At 57.7% G+C, this 10,590-nt stretch overlaps 1 protein-coding gene across 2 annotated transcripts; it reads left to right on the forward strand.

Annotated features, from left to right (window-relative positions):
* The first annotated feature begins 2,567 nt into the window (after positions 1–2,567).
* On the forward strand, positions 2,568–10,386 carry PHOSPHO1 (phosphoethanolamine/phosphocholine phosphatase 1). 2 transcript variants are annotated; one of them, XM_075559301.1, is made up of 4 exons: positions 2,568–2,858; positions 3,926–4,012; positions 7,054–7,163; positions 8,685–10,386. In XM_075559301.1, exon 4 carries the CDS (start codon positions 8,824–8,826, stop codon positions 9,571–9,573), a length of 750 nt encoding a protein of 249 aa, XP_075415416.1. In that variant the 5' UTR covers positions 2,568–2,858; positions 3,926–4,012; positions 7,054–7,163; positions 8,685–8,823; the 3' UTR covers positions 9,574–10,386. The 2 variants fall into 2 exon arrangements, with proteins under 2 accessions (XP_075415416.1, XP_075415415.1); XM_075559300.1 differs by having other exon boundaries at positions 8,815–10,386.
* Positions 10,387–10,590: the final 204 nt, after the last annotated feature.

Genomic DNA, 10,590 nt, shown 5'->3' on the forward strand with positions numbered 1-10,590 from the left:
GTTCTGGGGAAATTGTTTGATCCGCCTGTATTTATGTTCCTGGTTGTAGGGTGGGGAATGATGCTGGAATAATTAATTATTGTGAAGATTAAATAATGTCTCCCACATAAAGCCTGGATGTTGGACCTGAGCACAGCAGGGGACTTGTTTCGATCAACAACCAACAACTAAGGCCTACTGTGTGCCAGGCTCTGTGCTAGAAACTGGGCTCTCTGCTCTCCTGCTTGTGGGCTCAGGCTGAGACTCTGGTTAATCAAACTCACAGCCATCATCAAGCCAATTTTGACTCTTGGTGACCCTGTAGGGCAGGGGAGAACTGCTCCTGTGGGTTTCTGAGACTATCACTCTTTATGGGAGTAGAAAGCCTCGTCTTTCTCTTCAAGAGGGGCTGGTGGTTTCGAACTGCTGGTCTTGTGGTTAGCAGCCAAGCATGCAACCATTTCACCGTCAGGGCTCCTTGGCAAGCTAATTGCTGGGGTGGAAACCTGGGGCTATCATTCACCAGCTGGGTGACCTGGGGAAGCACTGACTTCCCATTTCATAGGGTTGCGAGGACTACATGAGCACCTACTAAGTGCTTAGACTGTCATGTGATCGGTGACATGAGAGGAGCTGAGGTCTATACGACAGGCAGAGCTGGCCTGCCCAGCAGGATGGGAAAAGGCTTTTGGAGAAGCAGCTATTGAGGCAGTGGGATGAGGGTGCCCAACAAGATGAGGCAGGGTGGTCAGGGGAGAAAGCCTCAGGGAGGGAGAGGGCGAGGAGGCAGTGAGGTGGGAAGGTGCGGAGTGAGATGGAGCAGCTGGCCGGCTTCAGGAGCTGGGTGCCAGGAGGTCCTGTCAAGGGTTTTAAGGCAGGGGTGACATGTTCGGGTGTGCAGTCTTTGTTTTGCTTTTAAGTCATGGTAAGTATATAGACCACAAAACATTGGCCATTTCCATGTTCTTGACATGTCTAATTAGTGGGATTCGTTGTCGTCATTGTGTTGTGTGACCAGGCTCAGGATTTGCAGTTTTAAAAAGATCTATTTCCCATTGGGAGGAGGCCCTAACAGTTAAGGGACCAACTACCAGCCGAAAGATCAGTTCAAACCCCACCGGAGACACCTCAGGAAACAGGCCCACTGGAGCGCAACACACACGCTCGACATCACACTGGACGGCAACCACACACTCTACAACCAGCAACACATACATTCAACGGCAACCCACAGCAGCAATTTGGGGATGTGGGAAATGGCCCCCGCTGCCTGCCCACGCCCCCCACTGTCTTCCAGCCACTCTCCCCTATCCAAGCCATCCTCCCCTCCTGCCCTTATACGGATTTCCAACCTCTCTGCCTCCTGTGACATTGGGGTTACCTTTGGGTTCATTGGGCTGTGAACCCAAGTCAGCAGTTCAAAACCACCAGCCGCCTCCTGGGATAAAGATGAGTCTTTCCGCTCCCTGGAGTTTGTCTCAAAATCCCACAGGGGCAGCTCTACCCTGTTCTATAGGGTCCAACTGTGAATTGGAATTGACTCGATGGCAGTGAGTTTGGTTTACAGTTTGCCTCACCTCCAGCAGCTTCCAGCCCCCTCTCCCCACCGCACCCACCCCACACACTCAGGGCTTTGCTGGCCCTCTGCAAGGAGGACGGTCAGGATTTAGGGAGCCCGGAGCGCCACCCCGACCTGCACCGACCTTCCACATTCGTCCCTCCACACACCGCTCGGTGTGACACGCTCCGTGGAATCCAGTGTGCCTGGGCTTGACTCGGGCCAATCATTTTTTCTGGCGGGGTGGGGACATTTCACCACAGCACAGCCCTGAGTGTGTCCTCAGGGAACCTCAAGTTCGCTGCCCGCTGCCCCTCTCCTCCTTCGAGCCACTCTGCCTTCCCTGATCCACGGGCTGCGAGAGCAAGAAGCGGGGCGGCGGCTCCTAAGGTGGCAGAGAGTGGTTTTCACTAATAGCTCCGTTTGCCGAGGGGCACGCCGTGCGGTCTCCCGACTCAGAGTTTGGGCGTAGAGCCCCTGGCTGCGCTCCCCCCCGGTCGCTGGGGGAAGGGTCCCCAAGGAGGGAGGGAGGGAAGGCCAGGATGAGGCAGTGCCTCCGCTGGGAGGGCAGAGGGCACGGAGCTACCCGCACGTGAGAGTCCACGCTGGGTCATACCACCCGGCTCAGGGGCGCAGGACAAGGTGCGGGCTGCGGACAGGGGCGCATTTCTGCAAATCTCGGGGACCCAAACCCCGGAGGACGCGGCGGCGAAAGTCCCCAGCTCTGACATTGTTAGGTGTGGGAGAGGAGGGTGACATATATGTCTGTCACCCCATGAGGCGCCCGCACCCACACTTCTGGACCGACACGCGCTACGTCTGCCCCCTCCGGCTCCCTCCCCCGCCGGCGCCCAATCCCACTTTCGGGCTCTTAGCGCTCGGGGCGCCTCCGGGGCAGCCAGGAGGCGTGGCCCGCCGGCCGCCCGCCCCTTTGATGTGCGCCGGCGCCGCTCTGATAGGACAGTCGCTTGTGACGTACGGGGACTGCGGTGGGCCCCGGTGCCGCAGCAGCCGCAGCGCGCCGGCGGTGGCTCGGGCTCCAGCTCCCGGGCATTTAAAGGGGACGCTGCGGTCGCCCGGGGGGATGGGGTGCAGGTGGAGGGGACGGCCCAGGCGTACATCGTCCACGGCCCCTCGGGATTGGGGGTATTCATGAGCTGGTGTCCCTAAACCAGGGGCTGGAGAAGACACAACGCGTCCCCTCCAATTCCCGTAAGCACCCCTTGCTCCATCCTACGCCCAAATACCTCCGCTCCTCTCCCCTCCACCTCCTCGCGCTTCAAACTCAGCCGGGACAGACTACAGCTGTCGCCTCTCCCACGTGAGTGCCAGGCTCGGGGAGGTCGGGAGACGGCCGGGGTCCCGCGGGCGGCGGGGGCTGTGTGGAGTTTGAGGATGCTCCCCAACGCGAGTGACAGTGGGTGGGGGCAAGCCCCTGGGACAGATGAGTGAGTCCCCCTTCTGGACCCCGGGCACACGGTGCCGGGGTGGCAAAGCTCAGGTTTGTTCCTGGCTCTCGGGAATAGTGAGAGCCTTGCTCCCGGTCACCCACGGACTCCCTCCTCTCCCCGAGCTGCGCACCCCCATCCCCTGCATTGGAGCGAGGTACCCGCCAGCTGGGGCTGTGCCACAGCTCCAGCTTTCCAGCCACCTCTAAAAATAACTGCCCCCACCCCACCCACAGCTGCCATCTCCCTGCCCCTGCCCACGGAGCCTCTCCACTCCAGCTCGTCCCGCCTGGGCAGCGGGAGCAGGAGGTGGATCTCGGTCCTCACTTCCTCCCTGACACCAGCTGGTCAGCTCCGCCGGTTCACGACCCAAAAGAGGCTTGAGGGCCAGTCGGCCGAATCTCAGGCGGCACTTTGCCCCAGAGTCGCCGGCGAGCTCCGAGTTCTCATCCTGGCTGGGACTACTAGGATGCCAACTTGACCTTTGGGCATCTGTTTTTCCTATCTGTTGCTGGGGCGTGGTGAGCAAGAAAGGCCGCAGGCACCGTCGGAGGGAAGGCAGGAGTGGCCGTGTTGTGGCTGATTCCTAAAGATGGATAGAGGGGAGCTGATCTTGGACAGAGGATTTAGGACGGTGGTTTTTCTGGGATCCTCCCCACCCCCCTGCCCCCATCCTGCATATTTCCTGTGGAAAACTCCCGTGAGCCCCACCCACCCAATTACAAGAGGGGCTGTAAATTTAGGGCCTAGCCAGAGGGGCTAGTTTCCTCCCACCTTCTCCCCTGGCGACCCTCCCACCCATAGCCACAGACTTCACCTGGGACCGTTTGTCTAAAAGGCTGGAGGAAGTAGGTGAGGGTTTGTGATTGGCTATAGCGTCTGGGAGGCGGGGCCTTTTGGACGGGACCACCTCCCAGAACCCCTCCTCTTTTTGCTCCAGCCTGAGAGGACTGCTCAGGGCTTGCTTCACTTTCTCAGAGGCACTCGGTGACCCACGACCTGATTCCTCCGGACGAAGCTGCCAGAAGTGAGTAGCCTGGTGAGACTTTAAGGGGAGGTAGGCCGCAATGCGATGGGTGCCACGGGGCTTAAGCATGGGAGCGCTTTTGATGGTAGTGCAGGACAGGGCGGTGTTTCCATCCGTTGTGCAAATGGATGGAATCCACCCAATGGCACTCAACAGCAGCAGCAAGGTTCCCACTGGGGTCCTGGAGGGCCGGCCGGCCGGGGTCTCTGTGACTGCTTGGGGAGGAGGGCATCCTGACATGGTTGGCTCAGTTGCAGGTGGAAGAAGCCCAAGGTGCCCGGCTCTCTGATCTGACCACAAAAAGTTGGTCTCTGGGTAGCACTTCGTGTTGTCTCTGAATGTGCCCTTCCTTTTTCCGCGAAGGCCTGACACATGCCTGGACGAGTTTGCCTTTACTTCGGGAGGTCATATCAACCAGGATTTGGGAAGGCTGAAACTCCCTCCCAAAGGATCATCCCCACCCCAAACTCTCCCTCCAACACCTGTCACTCCCTTGTCCCTCGTGCCTCTCTCCCCATAGTGCCTCTGACTCGCCTTTTCCAAGTCCCATCGTTGCCCACACTCCTGTTCGGCTTGGACCTCTTTTCCGAGTCCCCAGAACAGTGGTTCTCCACCTTCCTCAAGCCGTGGACCTTTCCATGCAGCTCCTCCTATGGTGGTGACCCCCAACCATAAAATTATTGTTATTGCTACTTCATCACAGTCATTTTGCTACTGTTGTGAATTGGGCAACCCCTGTGAAAAGTTCGTTCGACCCTCAAAAGGGTCGCGACCCACAGGTTGAGAACCCTTCCCTAGATAGTTCTCCAGGTAAAGCCACTTCACAGCCTCAATCTCATCACTGTTCGACGGGGTTTAGTGTATGGGAAGTCAGGGAGCTTGAGAGGGTTAGGGTACCCCAAGATGGAGTGTCCCCCACCCCAGGCTGGGGGTGTCCTTGCCTCTTAGATATCCCATTCTCTGTCCTGAAGCTCAAGAGTTCCCTGCTTCTTGGACACAAATGTGGTCCAGGGAGAGTCACCTTGACAAAGTCAGAGGTGTGCTGTGATGCCCATGGTGGTCACCAGAGGGCAGCAGCCAGTCAGGTTTTTGCTCACTGTCTTGGTTCTACCGTGGCTGCCTCCTCTTCTTATTCAACTTATTCAAGTGGAAAGACCAGAGCAGAAAGGGCACTGGGAGCTGTGGATGGTACCCTGTAGCTACACTGGAAGGACCCAAGAAGGCAAACAACCCCATTGCCAAAGTCTGCCAGAGATTGAAACCCAATTAGAGTACCAGGATGCTCTCCAAGGCAAGGATGCCGAAACTACCTCTCACGTGCTTTGAACATGTCAGTAAAGACTAATCCCTGGAGGAGGACATCAGGCTCAGTAAAGAGGAGGGGCGGCAACAAAGAGCAAGGTCCTGGGCGGGATACAGCGACACAGTGGCTGTAACACTGGGCTCAAGCATAGGAACAATTGTGAGATGACAAAGTTCACGAAGCTCCTGTTTTTCCTCGCTGCTCTTCACGCTCCTGAATTCCAAGAGCAAGAACAACTTGCTTGAGGCCACGCTGTTTAGCTGAGACTATGGGCTTCCTGACCAAGATTAGCACAGGGCCTTAGGTAATCTTGTTCTTGGGGGTCCGGGAGTCAGAAGACTAAAAACAGGAACTCCAAAAGCAGACTTTGCCACCCTTCAAAGCCTCTCTTATTTGTGGGATTCAGGAGCCTGTGATGTGCAGTGGGGAGCTCTGGGAAGTAGTGGTTATGCATTGGACTGCTAACTGCAAGGTCAGAGGTTCAAAACCACCAGACTCTCATCTAGAGAAACACAGGACTTTCTACTTCCATAGCTGTGGGGTGCCAGTCCCCACAATCGAATGGGTCCAAGGGGAGGTTAGTCATTTAAAGAGACATGAGACAAGCTAAAGCGTGCTAGTGGCCACCTCTGGGACCATCATGATTTTAGGAGCCAGGTCCACGCAGAGAGAGAGAATATATTTCAAACCACGGCTTATATACACCATGCAAGTCCCCCTAATTACAGGTAACCACATACATAACAGGAGGGAGATGAGCTAGGGGTATACACACAATAGGAGGGGTGGGGCACTAGGTGGGGCACACATGTGACGGGAAAGTATACACTAACAATATAGGAGGGCTCTAGAGTCAAGATGGCAGCCTCACCTTGGTTATCTCTGAATTGGCTTGACCTTAGGAGTCTTTAGGCTCCTCTCCTTCAGGGGAATAAGGGAGTGGGTCTTACTCTGGAGTCTGATTGCCTTAAATGACTGACAACCTCTCCAGGTAGATGACTTTCAAGCAGTTGACCTCCAAGTCTATAGTCAGTGACCGTGTGTTTGCAGGTAGCACCTTAAAATTGGCATTATGGGGAATAACTTTTACTAAAGAGAATGTGAGTGGAACGAATCTCCAACCCACGAACATGAAGGTTTTCTCCACGGGAGCCTGGGCCTCATCCTTAATGTATGAACGTTGAAAGTTTGTCTTATACCCTTGCTTCCTGGTTGTTTCCCACACATAGCGAGCTAAGTTCAGAAACTCACTGGGGCAGTTCTACCGTATCCTACAGGGTCTATGTAAGTTGGCATCCACTCGATGGCAGTGAGTTGGTTCTTTTTCAGCAATGAGCAGTGAGCAGGCGCTTTCTTAGTTAAATGGAGTGTATGCCCTGCTTGTGTGAGGGGGCCGTGGCAGGTAGAGGAAAAGACACTAGACTTCAGCTTGGATCTGGTTTTCTGAACTGACTCTGTCACTTCTACTCGGTGACCTTTGGGCAAATCAGTCAACCTCTCTGGGTTTCTAATAGCACCACCCATCACCTCTCCAGCATCTTGGGGAATTGCTATGAGGAGACAGTGTGGTCTCTAAGTGCTGGGCCTATTGGAAGGGTGGCTTTTACTGAGACCTTGGCAATGGTTTCTGGGAATCGGAAGAGAGGGGATTGATGCAGATGGGCAGCAGGCAGGGGGGTGGAGGATGCAAAAACATCTGGCCGACCTTCTCAAATGGACCTCGTATTGTTGTCGTCAGGAGCTCTGGAAGACAGCTGGAGGCCAAGAGTCCCTACTGTCAGTGTCTCCGGTGCTCTGCTGACAATGAGTGGATGCTTCCCAGTCGTTGGCCTCCGATGCCTGTCTAGGGTAAGTGGGGGCTTTCAAGGGTCTCTTCAGAGGAGGCCACCTGAGTCTCATCCTCACCTACACGGAGGTTCCATTAATCCCCAGAAGCTTCTATTCCAGGTGTGGGGCACTGGTGCTTCTCAACCCCAAGGCCATTGAGACACCAGGCAAGCTATTAGTGAGACCACAGGGTAGCGCTAGGGTTGAGGTCAAAGGGGCCTTAGGGAAGCAGGTAACCACTGGCCATTAAGTTGATTCTGGCTCATTAGGACAGAGTAGAACTGCCCCATAGGGTCTCCATGGCTGTGGTTTTTAGATATGGAAGCAAACGGCCTCACCTCTCTCCTGTGGAGCAGCAGGTGGGTTCGCAGCCAGGCACTGACCACTGCATCCTTCTGGCTCCTGGGAGACAGACAGCGAGGTTCAAATCCCAGCTCTGGAATTAGGGAGTTTGGACTTGTATTCTTAGTGAGTTGGGTCATTGACACCCCAGGTCGATTGACTGAGGGGCTGTTAGGAAGAAACCAGTCAGAGGGAATGTCCATTTCCAGGCTTGGATGGTGGGGAGTGAGCCGAAGCTGCCCCTGTACCCAGTCTCACTGCTCCACGCAAAGGTGACAAGGACCAGCTGCCGGGCTCCTGCTGTCCCCACTTGGCTTGCCTTGGCTGCTGCACACTTGCCCTTTTGTCCCAATACTCTACTTGTCCTGGCTAAGGTCCCTGCTTTCTGGGAGGCCCGCCCATTCACTGTATCGTTATCCAGCGGTCTGTCCCCAGGCTCCTCTGGCATGGCCTCCTGCCTTCCCCTTCCTCACTGCTGACTGACACCCAGCTCCTCCCCTCTCCCTACCAGCTGCCTCGGGCCACTGCTGCACTCTCTCTTCTCCCTCCCATTTCCCAGGTGTGCCGTGGCCTGGCCTGGGGGGCTCCCACCTCCCCAAGCCCCACTGCTTCTTCTGCAGCCTGCTTGCTTCGGACCCTGGCAGAAACCCCACCCGCCGACAAGTCCCTCCCAGGGAATTGGCAAGTGGAAGTAATGAGCATCAGCGCAGGGTCCTGAGGATTGATCCCCGGGAAGCTGTGTCCCTTCCCTGGATGTGACCGCCTAGAAGCAGCTGCCAGAGAGCCTGCCTAGGTCTTGTACGGTCCACCCAAGGGCTCTGATCCTGTTCACTGGCCAGGGGAGAGGCCCTGGCTGGCCGCACATTTCTCCTTTGGGCTAAAGCCTTGGCCCCTGGAGCTTGGCTCCCCAGAACCCATCCCGAGCCTGGCATGAGGATGCTAGTGGACATCTTCCCACACCAGTTACAGGGGACCAGGGGGATTCTACAAGGTCCAGAGCCAGAACCCCCAAAGGGTGACATGCAATGCCCTCCTGTCTCCTAAACCCCTCCCTTGTTAAGATTCCAGATTGGAGCAGCAAAACAGGTCCCAAGGGCCACCCTTTCGGTGGTGGTTCTGATGTAGGATGCTCAGAGGGGGAGGGCGGGGCGGGCTTGTGAACCACTCCGCCCCGCTTAACCGGTCTTGGGTCCTCCCCAGGTCTTGGATATGTCGCTGCCTCAGCCTCAGGCCCAGCCCTGCTAACCAGCCTCTTCCCGGCCGGCTGTCGCCGCGCCCCCTCTCGCTTGCCCCCTCCTCCTCTCCCCACTCATCCCTACCCTGCTCCCAGGACGGCGGGATGGCTGCGCAGGGCGCACCGAAATTCCTCTTGACCTTCGACTTCGACGAGACCATCGTGGATGAAAACAGCGACGAGTCGATCGTGCGAGCCGCTCCCGGCCAGCGGCTGCCGGAGAGCCTGCGAGCCACCTACCGTGAAGGCTTCTACAACGATTACATGCAGCGTGTCTTCAAGTACCTGGGCGAGCAGGGCGTGAGGCCCCGGGACCTGCGCGCAGTCTACGAGGCCATCCCCCTGTCGCCTGGCATGGGCGACCTGCTCCAGTTCGTGGCCAAGCAGGGCGCCTGCTTCGAGGTGATTCTGATTTCCGACGCCAACACCTTCGGCATCGAGAGCTCGCTGCGCGCCGCTGGCCACCACGGCCTGTTCCGGCGCATCCTGAGTAACCCTTCGGGCACAGACTCGCGGGGGCTGCTGGCGCTGCGCCCCTTCCACAAGCACAACTGCGCGCGCTGCCCCGCCAACATGTGCAAGCACAAGGTGCTCAGCGACTACCTGCGCGAGCGAGCTCAGGACGGTGTGCACTTCGAGCGCCTCTTCTACGTGGGCGACGGCGCCAACGACTTCTGTCCCATGGGGCTGCTGGCAGGGGGCGACGTGGCCTTCCCGCGGCGCGGCTACCCCATGCACCAGCTCATCCAGGAGGCGCAGAAGGCCCAGCCCAGCTCCTTCCGCGCCAGCGTGGTGCCCTGGGAGACGGCCTCCGATGTGCGCCTCCACCTGCAGCAGGTGCTGAAGGCGTGCTGAGGGCGGCCGCCGCCGGGGGCGGTGAGTGGGACAGACTGACTAGTGGATTATGCCCCTTTCGCTCGCTCGGGGACCGCACTGCTGCCGGGGGGGGCGGGGGGGGGTGGATTGCGGCTTCTTCTCATTGGGAGGTGGGAGCGTGGGGTTCGGAGCGGTCTCTATCTATGCAGTTCTCCAGCTCCACTGCTAGTTACATCAGGTGCTCGGCCAACCGAGGCGGGCGCTCTCCTTGGAAGGCTGAAGGGCTTCCGTGGCAGAGGCCAGAAGTGACATCTCCTGCTGCTTTCGCTGCCCCTTCCCTGGTCTTCTCTCAAGGAGACCTAGAGTCCGGAAATCGTCCAGGTCCCTGCCACCTATGGTCCACGCGACTCCCATTGAAGAGAAGATGCTCCCTCCGCCGACGGCCACGCGACTCCCATTGAAGAGAAGATGCTCCCTCCGCCGACGGCCCCAGGCCTCTTCAACCTTGCTTCACCCACCGTGATCGCACACTATTGCTAAACGGGCATCCCACCCACCCTCCAGCCCAAGGAAAACAAGCCAGAGGAAACAATCACCTCCTGGTGGTGGCACGAGGTAGTGCACCGTCCAGCTCGAGGACCTGGCAGCCTGGGGCAGTGCCTCCTCTCACCCCCAGCCTCGTCTATGCAGCAAGAGACCAGGGACTTTTTACCAAAGTCGCCCCCGTGGGCTAGGCCCTCCGAGCCTCCCTCTCCCCCGCCCCCCGTCCCCCGTGTGGAACAGAAAGCCATGACGTTTTTAAGCAGAGCCAGCAAAACTCCTCCCTCTTTGGTGTTCGGAGCTATAAAGAAGGTGAAGGGGGAGGAAGTGTCTGAGATCTCTCGCGCCACAGCCTTGAGGGTGGGGGTCAAGGTGGTGTCTATTCACCGAGAGCCCCACCTAGAGGACTAGGGGGGTGGTCTCCACTCTTGGGGGAGGGGGTTGTCCAGCAGTAGTCTAGACATCAGGAAGCACAGTACACCAGCGCTCACTGCAGGGGACCTTAAGTAGAGAGGG

This window comes from Tenrec ecaudatus, chromosome 10 (genome assembly GCF_050624435.1).
Source record: "Tenrec ecaudatus isolate mTenEca1 chromosome 10, mTenEca1.hap1, whole genome shotgun sequence".
NCBI lineage: Eukaryota > Metazoa > Chordata > Mammalia > Afrosoricida > Tenrecidae > Tenrec > Tenrec ecaudatus.